Raw genomic sequence first — 25,909 nt, 5'->3', positions numbered from 1 at the left:
CAGTATGAATGCATTTATTTGAAGGTATTTAAAATGTTAAAATTAAAATGCTTTGTCAAGGTTTTTGAATGTTATTCTTTATTGTTTCTCCTTGCCGTATTTTAGAGCACATAACAGCCTGTTTCATTTTTTCCATTGTTATTTAAAATATTTTAATATTTTATGCTCTACAGGTATGTCTGATCGTGGGGGCTGTTCTTTAAGCTCCTCATCCAACCCTTAGTGATTAGGGCCAATGAACAATTATCAACACTATTAAAGTGGGAGTGGCTAGTAATCCTGTTTAAAATTTACACTCACATGAAGGGATGTTCAGAGACTTTGAAGCAGGCAAACTAGCAATGATTCTGTCTGTGCCTTTTTTGCTCTGAATATAATTCACAGTATGAAGATATAATTGTAATTTAACTGTAACTGGAAAATCTGTTTATTTTTCTTTAGTGGATAATTCAGTTAATACATTTAAAATCAATGGAATTACCAGAATCTGGAGAAGTGCAGTACTGTTTCCCGTCATATAACTCATCCTGTACTAAGGAAGTGCGATCTCCAGCTGTGTATGTGGTGATGTATATTTCTGCAGTGGCAGTGGTGATGCTGACAGTGTGTGGAAACCTGGTGGTGATTATTTCTATCTCTCACTTCAAGCAGCTCCACACACCAACTAACTTCCTCCTGCTCTCTCTGGCTGTGGCAGACTTACAAATAGGATTAACCGTGATGCCTTTCCGCCTAAGTGTGTTAATAGAGACATGCTGGTATTTTGGAGAAACGTTTTGTACAATTTACAAAACAGTTCAATATGTTTTCACATCTGTGTCAATTAATAATGTTGCATGCATATCCATTGATCGTTATTTTTCTGTTTGTTATCCTTTCCTTTATTCTACTAAAGTTATATTTTACATAACACGGCCAGTTATATCATTTAATTGGTTAATATCTCTGTTATACAATTTGGCACTTGTTTATTTTAATGGAAATATTAGTGGTGCTGAACACAATACTTGTCTTGGAGACTGTTTGTTTGTGATGAGTGAAACCTGGGGAATAGCTGATTTAATATTTGTATTTATTCTGCCATGTTCTATAATGATTGTCCTCTATGTGAAACTTTTTGTAGTAGCTAGAAGACATGCAAAATTAATCAATACTGTTACAGCACATGCAAATTCTGCAAATGAAAAAAAAGGCAAAATTCCTAAGAAATCTGAAACAAAAGCTGCTAAAACATTAGGGATCGTAGTTGTTGTCTTTCTCCTGTGTTTGGTGCCATATTATATCTGCACACTAGTTTATGAAAAAGTCAATATGTCTTCTTCTTCTGTTCTTATTAATTGTCTTGTTTTGTTGGCGTGTTTTAATTCTTGTCTCAATCCCATTATTTATGCCCTGTTTTACTCCTGGTTTCAGAAATCTGTGAAATTGATTGTAACACTGAAGATATTTAACCCAGCATCATCTTTGATTAATTTGTTCCCAGAAACCTTGTAAACATAGTGACTTAGTCTGTGACTCTGTGTCTCAAGTGTCAATTGTATGACTTTACCCATCCCCCTTTTTTGTCTTTTTACCAGAGATTTGATCATTTTAAAATTCATCATCACATTGTGAAACTACTCATACTGAATTAAAAATAATATACTGTACATACTTTCTTTTATAAATATTCTGCAATAGAAAGTACCATGTTATACTGTAGTTCCTGCCCTCTGTTTAATAATATCCAAACTTTACAAAAAATATTAACATCATTCTCAAATGTATATGGAGGAAGAGGGCAGATGATATTATATTGTAGATTGAAACAGTTGAGAAAAATCAAATCCTTTGTCCTTGATATACTTTCACACTGGCTTTTTACATCAAGAATGGGAAACCCCATGTTTCTATGCCGGGATACTGTAGGTTGATATTTTGATTAGCCACTGACTAAAATTTGCAAAAAGAGGTTGTGTGATCTGCTATCTAAATAGTTTTTTCTTTTACATTATTCAGCTGTAATAAAAGTCAGGGATCCATTGTAGTTGTAGTTGTACTTTATTGGTTTAGAAGATGATTCTGGAGAACAGGTCCTCAACAGGTCTTTTTTCCATTTGTCTAATTTAATCATTTCTCTTAATGAGTACCTCATCATTGTTAACTTTATATAACTTAATATAAAACATATTTATTTCTTACATTTTTATTATTAGGTATACTACCCCAGCACTTCAAATTTTGATTCCTCTAATCAAAGTCAATATTAAACTTGGAATCATAAAAAACATATTCTTCTGGGGTTAAAGAGATTGCAGATTTATTTTTAAAAACTTAAATAATTTTCCTTCATTATTAACTGTGCAAATATCATTATTGTACCATTCCTCAAAAAAGGCTTCTGTTTTTGGACTTTATGTATATTCTATTTAATGAATAACATCAATGTGTTGAAAAGATATGTTTGCAAAGTGGTTAAATCAATAAATTTGTTTTTGAAAGGGAATGTTTGATTTCATTACCAGTTTTATAAATGTTCTACGTTAAAAATGTAAGGTTTAACTTTTTTCAGTACACAGTACAGTATAGCAATTTTATGTATACATTGGTTGTCAAATTCAGTATTCACTATATTAGATATTCTATTTGGCTTGTGTGATTTGTTTTTCAAAGAATAACCAATCAATCACCTCTGTCTGGGTCCAGATGTAAAGGCAGACGATCTACACTGGCTGTTTTCAGCCTTTGCTGCACCTTACCCCAGGGGTGTGCAAGCTGAGCTCTAAGGCTACGTAAAATCTGTAATGTCTGAAAAAGTACTTCACAGAATTACTTCACAAAATATCACAGTCTGCTTCTAGAGCATTGCCAGAGTTTTTACAGGATGTTTATTGCTGAGGTACTCCTGTTTTGTCATAATGGATGTTTCCAATAGATAAGGAAAACAATGTGAAAGACACTAAAAGAGTTTGTGAAAAAAGATTAATTTGTTCCAGACAATAGCCTTTAGTAGTGTAATTGAATTCTCATGGTTTTGCTGATATTCAGCATTGTTGAATGTCCATATTTTACATATTGCCTTTAAAAAATATAAACATAAATAAACAAAAATTATTTATTAATCAGATTAAAATACTTTTTGAGTTATGATTTGAATGCATCTCTCTATACTACATAAAGTTTTTTTTTTATTTAATAAAAGACAGGTTGAATCCAATACTCACACAATACTGTATATACAGTACAGTATACAGTAATTGTAACCAATTTTGAGTTTGTGCTACTCTGCTTTTACAGTATATGGTTTCACATAAATACGGATAAAACCACTCATATATGAAAAATTAAAAAATCTACCACTGAACCAAAGCATAATTTGGACGAGTTAGATTAAAAAACCACAAGAGTTACTTTTCTGTTTTCTCAAAGAGTTTAATGAAACTAAAAGCATTTAATTTCCCATTATAACAATCACCACAGCAAATTGTTGTTAGAACAAACACATCCAAACGTTTCCAAATTAATCACAAGTGACTGAAGAATGTTTGCTGGACTTTGATGAAGATTGAGGTTACCACCACTCCAACTATATAAATACAGTGTTGTTGAAAGTATTTAGACTATTTAAAAATTCTTAAATGTTGTTGGATTGTTGGATCCTTCCCCTCAGGTCAAACAACTTTCCTTTGCATTGATAGGCAGTGAACTGTGGAGAGGGGATCAGTATTCCCATGTCCCGAACCTGCTCAGGTTTCCGTTGCAAATCTGTAAGGCTGGAAAGCAAGAAATCACCAAGTCTGCCGGGTGTTCTTGTCTTTGTTGGTCTTAATCCAGGTCAGCAGGACAATGTCCGGGATTAACTCCCTGCTGAGCATGTAATACCACGGAGATTCTATGGCCCACTTCACTGCTAGGCATTCCTTCTCCATGATCCCATGATTTCGTTCTCTCAGTAAAAGTCTGTGACTGTGATAATAGGATGGGACGTTCAACATCATCAATTACCTGAGACAGAACAGGGCTGAGTCCCCTTTTGGATGCATCAGTCTGTAAGAAGAACTGACACAAAAATTCTGACATGCTCAAAACCAGGTTCCTACAGAGGGTTTTTTTCAGGTCTGGTCCGGTTGACCACTTTGAGGGCAGAACATAGGGTCATGTCAGTCAGAGGGGCCACACTGCAAAACATGGGATGAACCACAGATAGTAACCAACCAGTCCCAAAAAGGCTCTCATCTATGTTTATATTTTGGGCACTGGGCAGTCTCAGATCTCCCTGTTTTTTTACCTGAGGTCTCACTTGTTCTCCCCCTACAATGTGACCCAGGTATGAAGCGGAGGAATACACAAAGAGGCTTTTTGCTAGATTAAAGTGTAAGCTTTAATGAGAAAAGTATGGTTTAACAGTGTACTTGGTGAGAGTCTCAATCCTCAAAGAAAATTACCAGGCCATCAAGATATGCAGAAGTGTATGACAGATGCAGACGTAATACAGGGTTCATCACACACTGGTAAGTGAAAGAGACTCAGTGAAGACCAAACAGCTGTACCTTTTAGTGATAGTCTGGAGGGTATGGAAAAGGCAGTCTTCTATTTAGCATCAGTTGACACTGGAATTCACCAATAACCTTTGGTCAAATCTAAGGTCGTTAGGTATTTAGACAACCCTAGTCTTTCCAAAAGTACATCTACTTGGGGCATAGGATAGGCGTCAAACTGCAACACCTAGTTCAGCCCATCACACTTTGGCACAAGAAAAATCGGACCAGGGGCTAGTACGTTCTTCTATGATGTCTAGGTCCAGCATTTTCTGCACTTTCTGGCAGACCTCTTTTCAATTGGCCTCAAGAATGCAGTATGGGGGATGTCTCACGATGACTCCGGGGGGCATCCTGATGTAATGTTTAAATGAGGTGCATATGCCCTGGTAAGCAGGAAAAAACATGGCAGCATTCTGATGTAGAAGAGAGATAGCTTTCTGGTTTCCAATTAAAGAGAAATTGGGGGAAAAGGAAACCAATGATTCAGCGAGAAAAGCGTAGGAACATCAGCAGTGTGAGGAGGCCCAAACTAAGAAGTTTGCCACAGTTTCAAAAAAATTAATGTTATAGATCTTCTCCTTTTGTTTACAGTCAAGTTGATATGTCTCATAGGTCACTGGACATGTCTGTCCCAGGATTTTGTGGGGGCCTTGCCAGTGAGCACAGAGTTTACACTCCAGGGTTCGTAAGAGGAGCAAAACTCGATCCCCTCTGTGAAAGGTCCAAGGATGCTTTTCTGAATGTAGTTGCACTGCTGTCTCTAATCTTATCTTTTAAGATGCTCTTCTACAAAGGGTTTTAGGTAAATGATATGTCAGTGAAATTTGTTCATGTAGTCAAGCAAATTCCTATTGTTAAGGTTCAGGGTTTCTCCCTCAAGCCACTTTAAGAATTCTGAGGGGTTGTGTCCCATATGGTAATTCCAATGGGGAGAACCCCTTCAAAGCTTGTGGAACATCCCAGACAGCAAACATTAGGAGGGGGAGAAGTTGATCCCAGTCTTTCCATTCACTCTGAACCACTTTGCTGAACATTTGAGTCTTTCCACTAAGCAGTCGGTTTACGGATGATACACAGAGATACTAAAAAAATTGATATTGAGAAGACTGATGATTTACTTACTTTAAACTTTACTTACTTGACCAGGGTCCCCTGCTGGTGACAAAGCTCAGGGGATTAGGTCTGTGCAACTCTGTCTGCAACTGGCTGCTGGACTTCCTAATTAAGAGACCACAGGTGGTGCGGATACTGTAGGTGATAAAATATCAACACCACTCACCCTGAGCACTGGAACCCCACAAGGCTGCTGTCTGTCCAAGGTTGTACTCCTTGTTCACTCACGACTGCACAGCAAGACACAGCAACAACCGCATCATTAAGTTTGCGGATGACACCACTATAATAGGCCTGATCAGCGATGATGACGAGTCCACTTACAGGGATGAAGTCGTACAGCTGCTGAGGTGGTGTCATAGCAATAACCTGGACTTGAACGTGAATAAAACAAAAGAGGTAATAGTGGACTTTCGGAGACACAGACCGCACCCTCACAGCTTATTCAGTATTGATGGAACAGAAGTGGAAACAGTCACCAGCTTCAGGTGTTTGGGAATTCACAGTTTTAAAGATCTAACCTGGACTTTGAACATGGACTCTATCTTGAAGAAGGTTCAGCAGCGCCTCTATTTCCTGAGGTGCCTCAAACGATGGGGGATGCCAGTACCTGTGTCGGTGAACTTCTACTGCTGCACTGAGAGTGTCCTCACCAATGAGATCACTGTATTTTACGCAACACCTCTTCTCAAGAGAGAAAGGCACTGCAGAGAATGTTGAATGTGGCCCAGATGACCATCGGCTGTGGTCTCACCGAGATCAAAGAGCTCTATGAGGACCACTGCCGTGGTAGAATTCCATCACAGAGGACAGTCACCACCTCGGGCATGAGCTCTTCACCCCACTGCTTTCAGGCAAAAGAAACAAGAGCATACGGACACTTACCACCAGATTCCTCAATAGCTTCTACCCATAAGCAGTGAGATTAGCGAACACATTTGGCCATGCCCCACGGACCACACCTACACCCTCTACCTCATTATGATTTCTTATTTATTGCACATCTGCAGTCATTGTTTACAAGTCTGCATTCTTTACATTCAAACTGTTTACTTGTACAGTACATTGTCTACTGTTTGTTTGTATATTGTCTTGATTCACTGTCTACATTTTGTGTTTTTACACTTGTTTTAACAATCGAGAGACTTTCTGTAAGTAAGAATTCCATTGTACCAGTACATGTACTGGTTACATATGGCAATAAAGTTCAAGTTCAAGTTCTTTAGCACTTGGTTTTAGGTTTTCTCAAACACTATATGCAACCCTAATGAATGTGTGTGGGCAAGTTTATAAAATAAGCGTCGATGCTTTTCAGGTACAGTATGAGAAGCTTCTCTCTGTTCTTGCCATTCAGTTTTAATAATAATTTAAAATAATAATTTTTAATAATAAATTAACAAGGTAGTCTCTTGAGTCCCCATTCCATTGATTTCCACAACCTGGGCACCGGAGTGAGATAAGGTAGGATCTTCAACTCGGTCGAAGTGGAAGCAAACAGTTATGTGTCCCATCTCCCAGGTGTCAAGGTGGTTAGACCAGGATAGGGAAGAACTGTTCGGGTTTGTTTGTGTGGCCACCCCTTTTCTTAGCCTTTTCCCAGCCACACAGATTACCTTTTCATGTAGACCCTTTTTCCGTTCCCTTGAATGCCATGATTTATTTTGCTAGCTCTCACATTTGGGGAAGAGGTGTCTTCAGTTATTATAGCCCTGTGTCTGGAATATCTGTTGGATATGGGGTCTCTCCCTAGGATAAGAGGGTGTGGCAAACCTTAGACTAGTGTTTACTGAATAGTGAAAAGTTTGCCCTTGGAGCCATTCAGGCGTGTATGAGGATGGGTCTTCTTATCCCCATATGCGCAAGTGACAGATTAATTCTTGGCCTGGAACTATTTGGGAACTATAGAGGAGGACACTAGGCACATCACACTCCCCAAGTTCACAAATGCCTATACTGAGTCAAGGTTAAGGAGGATTGGTTCCATAAATAGGGTGTTTTTAAGTACCTGGGATTCTGACTTACACCCGATAAGGATTCTGAGGTATTACAGTCCATTATCTCTGTTCCCTGACTGGGCTCTCTTCTTGATCTTCTGTCCCAGAGAGGGAATAATTAGAATTCAGACATTGTACTTCTACTTTTCTTTCTCTTTCTGCTCCCTCCTCTCACCCCTCCTCCCTCCCAGCCTTTGTTCTCCCACTACATTACCTTTGCCTACTGCCTTGTCTCTCTCACACCTGAAGAAGGCTCCACGGCTGAAACGTTGTGTTTTCTCTCTTCTTTTTTTCAGCATGGAATAAACGTATTACTTGTTCCATTGTACTTCTACTCCAAACCATCCAGGGAATGAGACCCTTATCACTTCTTATCTCTGGTGCTCTCCCTTGGTGTGGAGTCCTTGACTCATTGTCGCTACCTGGCAATTTTGGCAGCTGAGTGATGTCATTCTAAAGTCATCTCATTAGTCTCCATTGTGTAGCAGAACAATGCTACTGCCTTTGACGACAGCAACATGTGAACCATAAATTCATGATTGTCAGTGATGGGAGCTTATATCATGTGTTTAATCAGTGAACATGTTTTTAGTATGTTTTAGTTTTAATTTTAACAATAGTAACTCTAGAACATGGAGATCAGGGACTGAGCATCATCTCTTCCTCCTATAGTTTAGTTTAGAATAAAGTCAAGGAAAACAAAGTGAAGGTGTGGAGTCCTGACCAACACAGGTAAGGCTGGTCAGGGTGGGAACCAGAGACCACAGATCAGGAAGGGGAAACATGGGACAGCCACACGTACACTCACATAACATGTATACAAACCCTCATCCTTCCCCCAGAGTCCCAGGAGTTAAAGATGTCCTTGATATTTCCCAACTATCCTAGACAGGTTCCCATACGCCAGCAGACATATCACTCTGCAAGTCACAACTGGCAACCCACTGAAGCTCAGCAGGTGTGAGACTGGCTAATACCTAGCTGATAGACCTCCTGGGAAAAACTAAGGTTGCTGCTGGAAGAGGTGTTAGTGGGGCTAGTAGGAGGCGCTCACCCTGCAGTCCATGTAGGTCCTAATGCCCCAGTATAGTGACGGGGACACTATACTGTAAACAGGCGCCATCCTTCGGATGAGATGTAAAACCAAGGTCCTGACTCTGTGGTCATTAAAAATCCCAGGGTGTTTCTTGAAAAGAGTAGGGTGTAACCCCGGTGTCCTGGCCAAATTTCCCATTGGCCCTTACCAATCATGGCTTCCTAATAATCCCCATCTATGAATTGGCTTCATTACTCTGCTCTCCTCCCCACTGAGAGCTGGTGTGTGGTGAGTGTTCTGGCGCACTATGGCTGCCGTCGCATCATCCAGGTGGGGCTGCACACTGGTGCGTGTGGAGGGGATCCCCATTACCTGTAAAGCGCTTTGAGTGGAGTGTCCAGAAAAGCACTATATAAGTGTAAGCAATTATTATTATTATCTATCCTAACATGTTCTCCTGAGGCTGACATCACAAGCCCCATGGCCTGTCCACTCAGAGCCCCATCACTGAGGAGGGTGCTACAATACTACAGTATCTCTGAGCTCAGTTCCTACTCAATTCTGTGCTTTGTACTGTCAAGGGTCAAGACCTTGCTGTTGTTCTAACTGAAATGCAGTTCTAACTACGAGGGGCTCTGAATCAGAACATTTTGATAAATCTGATGTGAACAGTAAGTTAATGCACTGTGTAGACCACAATAATAATATAAAATTAATAAAAAGCTGAAAAAGAAATCCAAGAGGGTTTGTATGAAGGTAGCAAAAACAAACAATAAAAACAAATGACAAACCCTAAAAGAAAAGTGGCTGCATAAGAAAAAAACTTTGGTGTTTCTGTTGACTCATCTTTTTTACCTTTTGACTTTTTTAAATGGAAAATAAATTCAATTCACAAACAAAACATAGGGATATACAGTATGGTTCAAAGCATACAATATTTGTTGCCATGTTATTGAAAAGATATTGCTGCTCTTGAAAACTATAGCCAGATACTATCTTGAACAAACTCCATAGGGATCTTATAAAAGTTTTTAAACTCCTCAATGTCAGTGAGAATATCCAATTTGTACAGTTATTAAAAGGCTTATTATTAATAAATTATTAATATTTATTTCGTAATATCTATTTTATCTTAAAGTTCCATCGTGTTTATAATCTTTTTATGTTTAATCTCACTGCACTCTGAGGATGTGGGCTGCTCTCTAGGCTCCACACATAACCCCAGGACAACAGGTGTAATTAGAAAAACAGAACACTGATCCACGCTTACTAGCACCAGGAGGAGCCAGTAAGAATTTATATAAATGTCATACAAACCTGAAATGTTTTACAGACGCTGGTAGAAGTCAAAGATGTCAGTGCTGTTCTAATTATTATAGCCAGGATCTATGTTTATTTAATATTTGATTCTGATATTTTAAGTATAGATAAGTAAACATTATTATACTGTACATTTCAATGGAAGTCATAGAATTTGAACCAGTGCAGTATTGTTTTCAGACTTACAACTCATCCTGTACTAAGGAAGTGCGATCTACAGCTGTTTATATGATCATGTATATTTCTGCAGTGGCAGTGGTGGTGCTGACAGTGTGTGGAAACCTGGTGGTGATCATCTCTATCTCTCACTTCAAGCAGCTCCACACACCAACCAACTTCCTCGTGCTCTCTCTGGCTGTGGCGGACTTACTAATAGGAATAATTGTGATGCCTTTCAAATTAATTGTGCTAATAGAAACATGTTGGTATTTTGGAGACATATTTTGCACAATTTTCACGACATTTTCATCTGTTCTCACTTTTGTTTCTGTTAATAATGTTGCATGCATATCAATTGATCGTTATTTTGCTGTTTGTTACCCTTTTGTTTATTCTGCTAAACTAACAACTAACATAACATGGTCAATTATATTATTAAATTGGTTTCTATCACTGCTATACAATTTGGCTTTTGTTTATTTTAATGGAAATAATAGCAGTGCTGAACTCAACACTTGTCTAGGAGACTGTTTGTTTGTAATTAGTGAAATATGGGGAATAGTTGATTTAATATTTGTATTTATTCTGCCATGTTCTATAATGGTTGCCCTCTATGTGAAAATTTTTGTAATAGCTAGAAGACATGCAAAATTAATCAACTGTGTAACAGCAAAAGATAGTACTGCAAATGAAAGAAAAAATAAACTTATTAAGACATCTGAAGGAAAAGCTGCTAAAACTTTAGGGATCGTTGTTATTGTTTTTCTCTTGTGTTTGGTGCCATATTATATCTGCACTCTTGTTTATGAAAAGGTGAATATTTCTTCTTCTTCTGTGGCTATTAATTTTCTGTGTTGGCTGATGTTATTTAATTCTTCTTTCAATCCCATTATTTATGCTCTGTTTTACTCCTGGTTTCAGAAATCAGTTAAATTAATTATAACACTGAAGATTTTTAACCCATCTTCATCTTTGATCAATCTGTTTCCAGAAACCTTGTAAAACTAGTGACAGTTTGTGACTGCAAGCCTCAAATATGTGAATATCGTCATTTTTTTCACACATTTCATGGCATGGTGGTAAAACTGAAATATCTCCTATTGAAAAAAAACATACACAAATTCTGTTTTTCTATATTCTGGAAGATGAACTTTAAAGTTATCATTTCTGACATCTAATAATGTTCTACGTGCACAGCAAATGCTAAGAGAATTCTCAATATGGAGGAAGATTTAATCCAGTAGATTGAAACAGCTGAGGACAGTAACATGATTATATTATTTCACACTGAGATGGCTTTTTACAGCAAGGATGGGAAACTCCATTTCTTTGGGCCAGAGTACTGCAATTTGGGCAGTTGGTTTTGTATTAGCATCTAATCTGCAGAAAAGGGTTTTTCTTATCCAAGTACTGTAGTTTGTTCTTTCAGGAGATTTGACTGTGATATTTTTCAGGAAGGTATTCATTCTGCGAGGAATGCAGTTGCCCTTTAATGTTTTAGAACCTGATTCTGGAGAGCATGTCTTCAAAATCATGTGAAGCATATCAATAGACACGAGATCTGTGTTTTCAATTGTCTTACTTTAATTTACCAATTTTGGTAATAAGTGCCCCAAACTATGATAAATCTGTGTAAATGCTGAAATGTATAGTTAAATGTAAAACTTTAAGCCAATTGTCTTATTGTTAAATATAAATATAAGTGTCTTCTTCAAATTTATCTAAAATTTGAATAGATTTTACTTCTTACATTCATGTTTCTGTCTCCCTGCAACTTAAATTATAATTCTGTTTATCGAACTCAGTATTCCGCTAGGAATCACTTTAAAATCAATAGAATAGTACTTTGTTTTTTAAAAATGTTATGTACTGTAAATACAGTACTTCATTTTCAGTTGTATAAATATCTCTGTTGTTCTACTTCTCAAACAAGACTTCTATTTTTTTTTCTTACTGTAATGTATAATATAATTAGAGACATGTGAATTCTTTATTCTCTGGCCCAGCTTTGTAGAGAGGAGTAAAAATGCAGACACACTTCGTTAAACAAACATTTATTAATGACAAGACACAAACTACAATACACAAAGCAAAACGTACAACACACAAGTTACTCTATGTACTGTATTTACAGACAAGGTGTTTCAGATGTCTAGCCTTCTGGTTAACCAGAAAAGCCCAGACTGCTACTAAGCATTAAACTTTTAATGCCTACAGAGGCCACATAAAAAGAAGATGCCTTCTAACTAAATACAATGCAACTTGCAGTTAAATCTCTCTCTCTGCACCCCTCATGCCACAAAATCAATGGGAACCTATATCTTTATCCATAAAAATGCCCCCTAATCAGGAAAAACGTTTCTGGTAATTTTTACCCAGGAAACCCAAGTTCCCTAAAAACACAGAATTGCACGCTCTCTCTAGCAAAGTTCAAATACTGTACTGAGCTCCAGTAAGGTTTGGTTTGGATGACCAAGAAGTAGGAGCTCTCGCCTGGCGCAAGCTTCAAGTCCCAACTCCTCCGGACTCCTCTCTCTTCTCCTTCTTCCCTGCTTCTTGTTTCTTCCTTTTGTCCTGTGCTCCTAATGTGATCTTATATTGTGTTTCTGTACTCCTCTTTGATAATCATTCACCCATAACTTACCTAGGTATACTAAGGTAAACCTTACAATTGTTTCTGCTCAAGAGACTCCCAAGAGCTCAGCAAACATCCTCTCTGGCTTTGAAGCTAGAAGTGTTTACTCTTCCCAGTGTTACAAACTTTGTCCAAAATCCATGAGACACTTCTCAGTCACCTAAAACTGTAACAATATTTAAACTGTATTGTTTTCCATTCTGGACATGCAAAATATTCAATTAGTTTTCTTTTTATTTTCTATTAAATTAAGATAATCTTATTTATATCCTGATTGTCAAATTCGGTATTGACTAAAGTTTTATAAGTCTTATTGTGTGATTTGTTTTTCAATATTTAAGCTGCTCTCCAGTGGATCAGCTCCTTCTGGTTCCAAGCATTTGGTTCTGTCAGACCCCAGCAGTATGTGCATGTGCAGAGGAAACTGCTGCAGAGGGTCCTGTGACTGGCCTGTGTGCAGCAGAACCTGTGAGCATCTAGATGGCCTCTCCACTATTTTGTACAACAACCCAGACCCATGAATTACTCTCAACGTCATCTCCCAAAAAACCACAGGACCACTAGAGGGTATCATTCCCAGTACCAAGGAAGAAGTCTGGAGTACCAGTGAGTCCTACAGGACCACTACCTGCAAACTGTAATGGAAAGTTACTGAGAAAAAGTGTTTTATCCTAAAATTTGTTTACGGACAGAGCTGTGCTGCAGAAGCAGCTGGATGCTAAGAACAAAGTGTGATAGCACCCAACTCATCAAGGGCACGGGATGTTTTAATAATGTTTATCTCTGCTGCTTGAAGAAGGGAGTATGAGAAACTATTTGAATAATTGCTCTTCTTTTTTTAAAGCAGAAACCTATAAGGAATGGAAAATTACTGCTTCGCCTGTCCTTGAAGTGTTGCATCAGCTTAAAAAAGATATAAAACGAGGGGCTCTCCTTGCTTGCTTTTGAATCAGCTTTCACTTCTCTGCACAGACCAGTGATTGCTTTTTCCCGTATTGCAATATGAATAAAGACCTTACTGAGTGAATGAAAATACCTCTCCTCGCTCTTCTTTGATAAAATTCCACAACAAAACCCTTCACAGGCCTTCAGGGACTCTCTGGTATCCATGCAAACAAACACTTCGACAACATTAGATCTGGGACTCTTTTTGGGGGCCACTGAGCTCATCCAAGCCAAGTCCCAACCCAGCTGCCCTTGCAGATGCTCTGTCAGCAGCCACCTTGAAAGATGCAGAATTCTTGATACAACCACTGCTGTCCTTCTCAAGGGTCTGTCTAGCTGTTTCACTGGGCCCTGAGTGACTGGTAGTTCAGAAAAGCATCTTCCTGTTTTCTCCCAACCTGAGGAATGCCTATTTCCCCCACTGGCCCCAACTTGAGCACTGTGCTTTTATTCCTGAGGATGTGTGGGCTCCACCCTAGGTGTACAACTCTCTCTCACCATAAGACAGCAGCGCCCAGCAGTCTACAGATGCAGCCATTCAAAACAAGCGGGCGATACCGCATTATTTTGTGGTGCGCTTGATGCAGCCTACCGCGAGTTACCGTAAATTCTCGTATAGTACCTCATAATACCACGTGGTACCACAAGTAAAATAATAGTATCCGGAATTTCCGCAAGGTGGAGCTAATAAAGCTCAACCTCTCATGTTTGAGCTGTCGCCATCAAAGTCTTTAACAAACATATTACTAATAGTATTAGTAATAAATGACCTTGGACAAGCTGTAAACTCAAAGTATTGCCCTGGTCCACTTTTTTTCATTGACCGTCTTTGTAAAAGTTACATCACAGCATTTCGCAATCACGCATTTGTTTCCAATCATGCAAAGTACAGTAATTTTTGAGAATCTCCGATTCACCATGCCTTTCACATCCTCATAAAAGAGATTGATTTAGGAACATAAACATATTACTGTATGCAAACTGTACTGTATACAGTATGTATATGTATATTTAATGTCTTTACTGTGCACGTTTAAGTATTGAATATTTATATGGAATTTTACCACTGAAGGGAAATCTTAATAGCTGAGCATAAAAAGAATAGGAGCATACTGTAACGCGTGTGAAGGCCATAAACAATATTAATTTTGGAACATAAACATACAGTATATGGCTGGTCTCGGTACTTTAAAAAAAAAATACACACCAGTATTCCATTTCTCCCTAAACATTTTAAGCATCGAAGTCTTTAACTAACGTGATACCGGAGTCAACAAGCATACTTTTAGAATTTGATTAAAAGGGAATATAATCTGGAATCGCGTATCTAAAGAAATTAATAACGATATAATTATATTCATGTACCGCAACACAAGAATAGTACATGCTGTATGATGTCTGTTGATAATGTTTCTGTAGGGCTTTTTCAACACTCCTCATGTGACCTTGCCGGTGGCGCTGTGGGTTAGGTTCCTGACTCACACATCACACGCTGGGTGTTTGAATCCAGCTGGAGCCATGTCTTTCTTTTAACAAACATTTCTTTGAAAAAATAAAACGGTTACCTGGGTCAGAGATTAAATAAAACTTCACTCGCACCAAACAAATTTATATTTCTAAATATCACAACATGATCAAATTAAAGTCATTTTAATAACAATGAATAGTCACCTATGCGTTACAATATAAACATTTATATTGATTTAAATCGCATTTAAATCTCCTTTATTTAAAACCCATAAATAAAGCTCATACTGTTTAGACTTTTAATTATTTAAAACTGTATTACAGCAGCACAATGCACAATGCAATGTAAATCGCTATCTTTGTCTTCTGCGTAATAATGTTCACCTCTCTGTCCAGCAAATTAACAACAGTAATAATAATGAACTTTATTGTATATGGCGCCTTAAAAGGTGGCTCTTCAAAGCGCTTTACAGGATAAAAACAATAACAACAATACTGTTAGGCTGGGCAAACGATTTTTTTTTTAAAAGAAATACAAAATGAGATATAATGATGTGTTCCGGCTTAGACAATTACGAAGAGCATAACGAAGGCCATAAAGGTCATAAACGATATTAATTTTGGAACATCAACATATTATGTAAACTGTATGTTGCTGTTATTGGTATTTTAAAGAAAAAATACTGTAAAATCCTGGGTTCGGTACAATGTTTCAGGCATTCTTGTGAAGGACAACAGAGCTTTCACTGGCCGATTATCAAACTTTATTGATAAAACAAAAACAAAAACTATCCAACCAAGCCAGAAGAAGACAAAAAGAATAACGGACACAGCGCGAGCCTGCATTCTCTCCTCAGCCGTCCACACCACACTTTTCCCTGGGTCAGAGATTAAATAAAACTGCACTCGCACCAAACAAATTACCACACACTGCACACTGAACATGTTAACCCAAATATGTCTCACAATACTTTTATGGTACATTACTTTGCTAAAATGTATTTAAAAATAAAAACGATTACAAACGCCAGCAGAGAGAGAGACACACACACAGTTCTTCATTGACAAAAAGTAATTGTTTTTTACTTTGTCAGCACCCAGACAAACGCAAACGCGTTATTAATGAAATGCTTTTATTTATTCTCAATCGAACTCACAAGTTGTCATCTGCTGTTGAAGCTCTGTGAGACTAGACTCACACATGGCTAGACTTGACTCGGCTCTGGCTTTCCTATCTATACCGATGCACTGCAGTACAACCCCCCTCTCTGCGAGAGTGCTGGCTGTGACGAATTAAACCGGTTTCACAGGTATTTTCAAAGTAGAAGGGGGCGAGATTTCCAGCGAAAGACACCTCCCCCCCTCCAAAACCCAGTAAGTACAGTACTTACAGTACTAGTTAAGAAAGCTAGGCTCCTCAATGAAATCGCTTTAACATGCTAATGCGTTGGTGTAACAGTCCGGGCGTGGCAAGCTTCTAATGTCTCCCGACTACGGCGAAAGGAACCCGTCTTTCATTGGAAGACAATGAACATATTCTACCCGTACATGAGAATATAATGCTGGCGCGTGGGCGCGGTGGGGTGCTGTACCAGCTGTCAAAAAAAAGTTTTTTTTTTTTAAAAAGTCAATTGAATGTCCATAATATTGCAGTAAGTGAAAAGACCACGGGCATTTTTCCTCCCCCTACATTCTCAGAGTAGAATAGAATTTATTATTAGCACAATTTATTACAGTGCTAAATTTAATATTATTGATTACTAATAATTTATGCTAATACCTAGCTTTCTGTACTTACTGGGTTTTGGAGGGGGGGGGGGGTGTCTTTCGCTGGAAATCTCGCCCCCTTCTACTTTGAAAATACCTGTGAAACCGGTTTAATTCCATATTAAATTCCATATTAATTCCATATTTAATTCCTTCACTTCTGCATAAGCTTTCTGGAGGAACAGTGGATGGGATGCGGCTCTTTCTGGGAATACTGCAAATTCACAGGTGCCTCACTTGATGGAATTCACATTATCATATTCACATATAACCCCCCCCCCCTCTCTCACTTGCCCTCCCCCCTGTGTATTGTCTGTTTACAGCAAGCGAGAGAGAGTGTGCTGTCCTTTGACAAAACAAGGCTCGCCAGATAATGTGAATCCAAACCTGTTTTTCTAGCTTTTAAAGTCATGCGATGTGTAAGCAGGAACACATCATTATATCTTACATATGAAAAATACATAATATAGCTCCCAAACAAACGCAAACGTGTTTTTAATAAAATGCTTTTATTCACTCATAATCTGACAATTTCAGGAAGACTAAGGAAGGACTAAGGAAATTGTCATCTGTTGTTGAAGCTCTGTGACCTCGGTGACTTTGAGACCACTTGTTTTCCCAAGTTGTTTGAATTGCCACAATTCAAATAGAGAAAAAAGAGCTGACTGACAAGATTTAAGATGTGGCTGTCAATGTTGGATTAAAAAAAACACGTTGCCCGAGGTTAGTTGCATTGCTTGAAAAATAATTTTATTTCGAGAGACTGGATAAGTAAGTCAAGTGTTTTTTTAACTTCCTAAAAAACAAGTAATACTTTAATAATATGTGCAAAAGTTTTATGATATGTCGCTGTTGTGAATGTCTGTGGAGTGTATCTTATTTGCCTGTCCTGGCTGTGCTCTCTCGCTCGCCCTCCCCCCCCCTCAATTCAATTTAATTCAAGGTGCTTTATTAGCATGACAGATGGGTACAATCAGTGTTGGGTATTTACTTTGTTATCTGTGGTCCTTTTAACTGTTTTTACATCTACTGTATTGCTTTGAGATGCCACTTTTAAAGGTGATATATAAAATCAAGGCTTTAACTTGCTTTAACTCCGCAAGTCTGAGTTCTTGTGTCCGTCCTATCCGAACCCGAAAGTATTACAATATGTATCTTTATAGCAGGTGGTGTACAGCTTTTTAGTATAGATTACACTTTTCTAAAATGTATTTTAAAAATAAAAACGATTACAATCTAATCTTTCCATGTTTGATCCCAAGATCCCAAGAAAAATAAATCTAAACGGGGAGAAAGCAATGCTGAAAGTTTATTAAGATACTTAGAAGACAAAGATATCAATTTATGTTGCATTTGTCTGATTGTGAATCAAAAAACACATATATTTAAACACGCGTTTGCGATTTAAATCAAAACGCGATTTAAATCAATATAAATGTTTATATTGTAACGCATAGGTGACTATTCATTGTTATTAAAATGACTTAAATTCGATCATGTTGTGATATTTAGAAATATAAATTTGTTTGGTGCTAGTGAAGTTTTATTTAATCTCTGACCCAGGGAAACGTTTTATTTTTTCAAAGAAATGTTTGTTAAAAAAAGAAGGCATGGCTCCAAGTGGATTTGAACACCCAACATGTGATGTGGGAGTCAGGAACCTAACCCACAGCGCCACCAGTGAGGTCACATGAGGACTGTTGAAAAAGCCCTACAGAAACAGTATCAACAGACATAGTACAGCGTGTACTATTCTTGAGTTGCAGTACATGAATATAATTATATTGTTATTAATTTCTTTAGATACGCGATTCCAGATTATATTCCCTTTTAATCAAATTCTAAAAGTATGCTTGTTGACTCCGGTATCACGTTAGTTAAAGAGTTCGATGCTTAAAATGTTTAGGGAGAAATGGAATACTGGTGTGTATTTTTCTTTAAATTACCAAGACCAGCCATATACTGTATGTTTATGTTCCAAAATTAATATCGTTTATGGCCTTCACACGCGTTACAGTATGCTCCTATTCTTTTTATGCTCAGCTACTAAGATTTCCCTTCAGTGGTAAAATTCCATATAAATATTCAATACTAAAACGGGCACAGTAAAGACATTTAAACCTTTCTACGACCGACCAACACACCACGAGTGCCCCTGTCAGTCAACCAATCACGTACCGCGGTATTGTGCGTCATCACGCGTCACGAAGCGCGAGGCCGTAGCCAATTACCTCCGGTACGTGTCTGTGCCACGCACTTTGAATGGCTGCATCTGTATCTCACTGTGGCCTCATGCCCTCCCTTTGTCTTTAGCAGATGGGTCCTGACCAGAACTCTTCTCTAACACGGCCCCCATGAGAGCTGTATCACTCTGTGCAGCCAAACCAGAGTATTCCTGCATATGACCCCACATCCCCACAGCAACGTTGGCGGGATCTCATGGCTTAACAGCAAAATGGAGAACTCAGTTTCAACCTAGTGGACAACTAATACATTTCTCACCAAGAAAACTCTCAACCTTAAGAGACCGAGTAGTTTATGAGTGAGTGTCACTGTTGTGTAGCAGATGAATCATACAATGACTGACTGACTTCAGTGAACCCTGATGGCACTTGATCAATTGTTCTAACCAGCTTGGCCATTGCCTCTGTATCTGAAAAAGGCCAGGGTCAAATTATCAATAAACTGTATTAACCACAAATTTAAAAACCTTTGCAATTATAAACACTCAGACGTTTGTACGTTATTTTCCTTGGAAAGTCTGTGATGGGCCCTTACAGTATCTTTCATGATCTATGAACATGTCCATTTCTACCCGTCCTCCTGAAATTGTGCTTATTGTTCTGTACAAATAGGGGGTAATGAAAATAGTGAATATAAGAAAATGACTGAATAAATAAATCAATAAGGAAATTAACTCATAAGAACCCTCAACTTATACCCAGGCGGTTGGTATACTTAGAGGCCCATGAATTCTTTGTTCTCTGTCACAGCTTTGGCAAAAAGAGTAATAATTCAAACACACTGGGTGTCAATATCAAGAGATAGATAGATACTTTATTGCCCACAGCTGTCGAAATTTGTCTTTGGCTTCCCCCACAGAAGTACAAAACACACAAGCACAACATAAGAGTCACATATACTCACATGAAATCACAACAGCAGTATGTGATCCATTAATAGATGAATAAATGAATAGATAGAGGGGAGAATACATTTACATAACTTCATTGAGTAGTTTCGTTGCAGAGGGACAGAGGACTGCTTATAAATGTTTTTATTTGAATTTGGTACCCTGTACCATCTCCCTGATAGTGTTATGAATTGAGAATGGAGTGGGAGTGTGGAATCAGCCGTGATGTTTCTTGCCAGTCTGACCTGTAATATGATATAATAATAATAATAATTGCTTTCACTTATATAGTGCTTTTCTGGACACTCCACTCAAAGCGCTTTACAGGTAATGGGGACTCCCCTCCCCCACCACCAATGTGCAGCATCCACCTAGATGATGCGACGGCAGCCATAGTGTGCCAGAACGCTCACCACACATCAACTATTAGTGGGGAGGAGTGCAGAGTAATGAAGCCAATTCATAGATGGGGATTATTAGGAGGCCATGACTGGTAAGGGCCTATGGGAAATTTGGCCAGTACACAGGGGTTACACCCCTACTCTTTTGGAGAAACGCCCCGAGATTTTTAATGACCACAGAGACTCAGGACCTCGGTTTTAAGTCTCATCCGAAGGACGGCGCCTGTTTACAGTATAGTGTCCCCATCACTATACTGGGGCATTAGGACCCACATGGACGGCAGGGTGAGCGCCCCCTGCTGGCCCCACTAACACCTCTTCCAGCAGCAACCTTCCTTTTTCCCAGGAGGTCTCCCATCCAGGTACTGACTAGGCTCACACTGATTAGCTTCAGTGGGTTGCCAGTTGTGAGTAGCAGAGCTGGGGCTGCTGTTTCCCAATTATTTTTCCTGCCATTTTCACAATCCTGGACAGTTTGGTTTTGCCTTTCAACCCCAGGATTCCATATTAAACTGTCATGTTAAATCCCAGGATGCCCTCAACAAGGCTTTTATATGCCCTCTCTAGGACATTTTGACTCATAAGTTCTTGAGTCTTTGAATTAAAAACCGCCTCTGACTTGCTTTCTTAAAAATGTTGTCTATGTTCTCAGTGTAACTCAGCCTCTGATCAATATCTGTTCCTCATTCCATACATTTGGCTTTCAGTGAGGTGAGAGCCACAGTTCTAAAATCTTTGAGTAATTTAGCCCCTGGCTTTTTCGGAGTAGGTATAACCGTAGATACTTTCCATATGTCTGGCACTGTATGGACATTGAGCAAGAACTGAAAAAGCCGAGTAAAAACACCTTTAAGCTGGCTAACACAGACTTTTAGCACCTTCCCCCTTAAACCGTCAGGTCTTGGTGCTTTGTTTGTTTTGATGCATGCTAAACACACAGCTACCTCCTATTCTGACAATTGTATGGGTGGGCGTATGGGAACTTTGTCACAGATCTCCTCACTTTTGCTTCTGGAGTCTGTGGAGTCAAACTTTCTATAAAACTGATTAAGTTCATTGACAAAATAAGTACAGTTTGAAGGATGTATGTTTTGCCTGGTCTTCTCTCTCCCCATCATTATATTTAGCCCACCCCAGGCCTGCTTTGCATTACCCATGTAACGTAAAGCTTCTGCTCAGTTTTCTTTTTAAAATCTTTCGTAGCCCTCCTTACTTTACTCCTAAATTTCACACCTGTATCACCTTTATTAAAGGCAAACCACTACTCATTTAGACACATCTTAAGTTTCTTGACAACCATGTCTTATTGTTTGGAAAAATTCTGATAGTCTTTGTCTGTATTATTGTGTTTTCACAAAACTGGATACACGATGTTATGGCACCCGTTAGCTTGTGTGCATCGAGACGTGAGCCAAGAAACACCTGCCATTCCATGGTGTCAAAGCAGTGTTTAAGTTCCTCCTTACACTCCTCCGACCACAGCTATACAGATTTTGTACAGAGCTGTACAGAGTTTTTCACGTTTAATCTTCTGTCGGTATTTCGGCAGAAGATGATTAATATTGTGGTCAGATTTACCGAGAGGGGGCCTGCACACTGCTTTCTAAGCATCAGTAATGTTTCCAAAGCACTTATCAAGGACACCTGTTGAGCCCGTCGGACATGTGATGTACTGTATTGCTGACAGGCAGGAAGGACATTGAAGAAGAAAAATAATAATTTTGTTTTGTCTATCACTATACAAACAAATAATGTCAAATAGCATAATAAGATAACTGGTGAAACACAAACAAACCGAAAGTGATGATGAACTGTAATCACCATTGCATAAAACAAAGTTGTTTGCAGTCTAGTTCATCCCAGCACAAGAGCAGGCCTGGCTTTCTTTATCAACATTGGGTTACCAGGAGTGATGTACCCCACATCAGTACCTGCCATCTCCTGTTGACACTGCAGTGTGAACATACAGATGAGTTCAGAATAGCGCTGCTCCTGCTGCTGTGAGGGGGGTGGTTTGGGGATGAAGTCCTGGCTCTCCATTACCTGGCAGTCCTTGTCTGGACAGGCTGAATGACCCTGATTTCTGTCTTTGTTGAGAGACAGAAACAAAACAAAGACATTAACAACAATATTAACTTAAGGATCTAATATAATATATAATAAAATATATATATATATATTATGTAGATGTTTGTATTACCATATTCCACTTTCTTTGTAAACATCTGCATCAATTTCTTTAATTCATTCACTTTAAATCCACTTAATATGGAGTTTTACCACTAAAGGGAAGTTTTAGTTAGTTAGTGCTGAGTTAGTGCTGAGCATAAAAATAACAGGAGCGTAAAGAATAAAGTCTCTGAACATCATAAACAGTATTGATTTAGGAATATAAATATATTATATAAACTGTGTATGGCTGGTAGTGGTAGTTTAAATAAAAAATACACAACAGTATCCAGCTTTCTTCATTTTATGCATCAACGTTTTTCACTCTGTCACTTACTGTGGTTATTTTGGAAAAGTTTTGACATGCTCATTCAGACTATATTAAGTTTCTATGCTTTGTAAAAAGCTATAATGTTTTAAGGTACAGGTACAGGTATTATAGATAAATTATTATAGAAGTTTTACTTAGGTAAGTTTTACTTACTGTTTTACTCTCTCCATCTTTAGTATTCACCCATTTGTTCATTCACAGCCTCTTTTCCATTCAGCAGGGAATAAACCTTTAACTGTTCCTTTGCAGTCTACGCAATGAGCACAATGCTAACACTGAACCAAATTGTCACTCAGTTTGAACGACTTGTTTGGGCAAGATTTTCAATTTTTCAATGAAACAATAATGACAGAAAAAGTAGTTAAAATAAGCACGTCAAAATGTTTCCAATATAATCACATGACCGAGTTATGTTTATGAAGAAAGTGGAATACCCTTCCACAACCAGCTAAATAAATATATTTATATTAATAAATTGAAATTGTTCATGACGTTCAGAAAATTTTTGTTTTCAGCTATTTTCAAAATAATTTTTACAATTTTGTTGTAGGAAGCTAAAGTTTACACTAACATTTAATGCACAAGAAGGGCTACCTATTGATCGTCTTTGGTCAGTGAATCACACCAACGATGTTCGCTGTGGTATGGTGGAGCAAAGCTCAGCCCCTGTAACACATTAATGAGTTTTAAAAGCACATTCTAAATGGCTCAATCTGTATGTAGAAGAAGAGAAGTGCCTTGCCTGGTCTGTGGGTGCACTGGTGGTTTTAAGAGATAAAAGAAAAATGGTCCTAGTGCTTTTTTATAATTGCTAGGTGGTGTAAAAAAACAAAAGTAGTTCCTGCATATACTGCAGAGTTCACCTATCTGTGACAAATTCTATGGAAAAAGTAAAACTTTTAAAGTAAAAGTTTTTGGATTGTCTTTTTTTACTAAACATATCACAACGGTAGCTACTTCTCAAGCTAATATTCAAATAAAGAAAGACAGCAGATTAATGAGATCTCTAATGAAATCTCTTGGCTCTTCACCGCATCTTAATTAACCAGAAGAAATACACTGGTTCCCACAGGCAAGCTCAGTAACAGCAGGAGGGGCTACTAGAAATACTTTATAAATTGAGAAGCAAAGAAGATACAGTACTAGCAAAACTTGAAAGATAAATCTCACAGATTTTTTTTGAGTAGACAGATTTTGAGTGGAAAAGTAGCATTTTTAAGGAAGAGGATGTGGAATTCTGAATTCCTTTGTGCAATTTCCAACATAGTTTTTGATTAAAGATTTTCTTTTTTCTCATATAATGGATTTAAATGAAGTAGGGGGACATCAAATAGTGCAGTACTGCTTTGCTTCCGACAATACATCTTGCACAAAAGAAACTCGATCCACAGCTGTTTATGTAATTTTATATGTTTTCTTTATATCAGTGGTGATGCTGACAGTGTGTGGAAACCTGATGGTGATCATCTCTATCTCTCACTTCAAGCAGCTCCACACACCAACTAACCTCCTCCTGCTCTCTCTGGCTGTGGCAGACTTTCTAATAGGGCTGATTGTGATGCCTTTTGCACTGATCAGATATATAGAAACCTGTTGGTATTTTGGGAGGACATTTTGTATTATTTTCTATTCTGTTCTCTTCATTCTTTCAGTTGTTTCTCTTATTAATGTTGTTTTCATAAGTATTGATCGGTATTTTGCTGTGTGTGACCCATTGCAATATTATAATAAAATAACAGTTAATGTTATGTGCCTATATATAATATTCATTTGGTCATTCTCTGTATTTTATGTGTTGATGATTGTTTCTTGTAATATTAATGTTATAAACTCTGCAGGTGCAAATGCCTGTCTAGGAGAATGTGTTTTTGAAATTAGTGCACCCTGGGTTATAGTTGATATGTTAGCTACTTTTATTTTGCCTTGCTCTATTATGATAGCTCTCTATATGAAAATATTTATTGTTGCCAAAAGTCACGCACATGTGATCAAAACTGTTACTGAGCAACTGAGATATCAAAATGGAAGCAACACTAAAGTTTCCAAAAGATCTGAAATAAAAGCAGCCAAAACCTTAGGAACTGTAGTGGCTGTATTCCTTCTGTGTTTCCTGCCCTATTACATTGGCAGTCTAGTTCAAGGAGATCTTAGTGTCTCTTCTTCAGTAACTAACTCATTAATTTTTATTATAAATACAAGCTCTGCAGTGAATCCTATTATTTATGCTTTGTTTTACCCCTGGTTTCAAAAGTCAGTGAAAGAAATATTAAAATTCAGGGTATGTGATCGAGCATCCAATCTAATCAATGTGTTCCCTGAAAATCAATGAATTTTGCATGCATACTAAACTAAACATCACTTTGTTTCATGTAAATGTATTTCTTTGTTTATGACCATTATTCATACATGCTAAATAAAGTAATAATAATATATGAACCAGAAAAAGAGTTTTGCAAATGTAATGGAATAATGTTTTCTTCTAATGGTATGTTCTTTCATTTTCATTTCATTAAATATTCTAAATATCAATATACATTTTCATTTGGTTTGAGAATTTTAAGGGAGGGCCAATTAAATCCTAAAATAATTCATTTGTCACGATGTTCACACTTTATTTATTAATATTGTAGCGTTTGCAGGTTCTTTTTCAGAACAAGGACGAGTGGAGACATGATTAACAAACAAGCATTAGCTTTTTTCGTTTACAACCACACAAAACCGAACACAGGATCTACTCACACATGAGGAGACTGACGGAACACGTACACATATTTAGGGTGGTAATTACCTAACAACACACTATACTTTTACAGGACTACACAGGGGACTAGAATTACTAGGACATTATTTACACAGGTAGGGTCAGCCGCTGGTCATCGTGCTGACCCTCAGACTCTCCCCGGCTACCACTCCCAGCAT

The 25,909-nt window shown here is 38.0% G+C and overlaps 3 protein-coding genes across 3 annotated transcripts; all 3 read left to right on the top strand.

Moving 5' to 3' along the window:
- Window positions 1–471: 471 nt before the first annotated feature.
- Window positions 472–1,494, top strand: LOC148840211 (trace amine-associated receptor 13c-like). The gene has a single exon (XM_088908418.1). It carries the CDS (start codon window positions 472–474, stop codon window positions 1,492–1,494), a length of 1,023 nt encoding a protein of 340 aa, XP_088764544.1.
- Window positions 1,495–10,121: 8,627 nt separating this feature from the next.
- Window positions 10,122–11,144, top strand: LOC148840210 (trace amine-associated receptor 13c-like). Its single transcript, XM_088906444.1, has one exon. The coding sequence runs from the start codon at window positions 10,122–10,124 to the stop codon at window positions 11,142–11,144; it is 1,023 nt and encodes a 340-aa protein (XP_088762570.1).
- A 13,146-nt stretch (window positions 11,145–24,290) lies between these two features.
- On the top strand, window positions 24,291–25,319 carry LOC148840209 (trace amine-associated receptor 13c-like). Its single transcript, XM_088936596.1, has one exon. It carries the CDS (start codon window positions 24,291–24,293, stop codon window positions 25,317–25,319), a length of 1,029 nt encoding a protein of 342 aa, XP_088792722.1.
- The last annotated feature ends 590 nt before the right edge of the window (window positions 25,320–25,909 follow it).

The sequence above is a fragment of the Atractosteus spatula genome, chromosome 2 (assembly GCF_055471065.1).
Source record: "Atractosteus spatula isolate fAtrSpa1 chromosome 2, fAtrSpa1.hap1, whole genome shotgun sequence".
Taxonomy (NCBI): Eukaryota; Metazoa; Chordata; class Actinopteri; order Semionotiformes; family Lepisosteidae; genus Atractosteus; species Atractosteus spatula.
The sequence above is the reverse complement of the archived record's forward strand: the minus strand, read 5'-3'. Positions and strand labels throughout refer to the sequence as shown.

Excerpts from the sequence above, each read along its gene's own strand:
- LOC148840209 (XM_088936596.1), top strand. The coding sequence starts at position 24,291 with ATGGATTTAAATGAAGTAGGGGGACATCAAATAGTGCAGTACTGCTTT.
- LOC148840210 (XM_088906444.1), top strand. The coding sequence starts at position 10,122 with ATGGAAGTCATAGAATTTGAACCAGTGCAGTATTGTTTTCAGACTTAC.
- LOC148840211 (XM_088908418.1), top strand. The coding sequence starts at position 472 with ATGGAATTACCAGAATCTGGAGAAGTGCAGTACTGTTTCCCGTCATAT.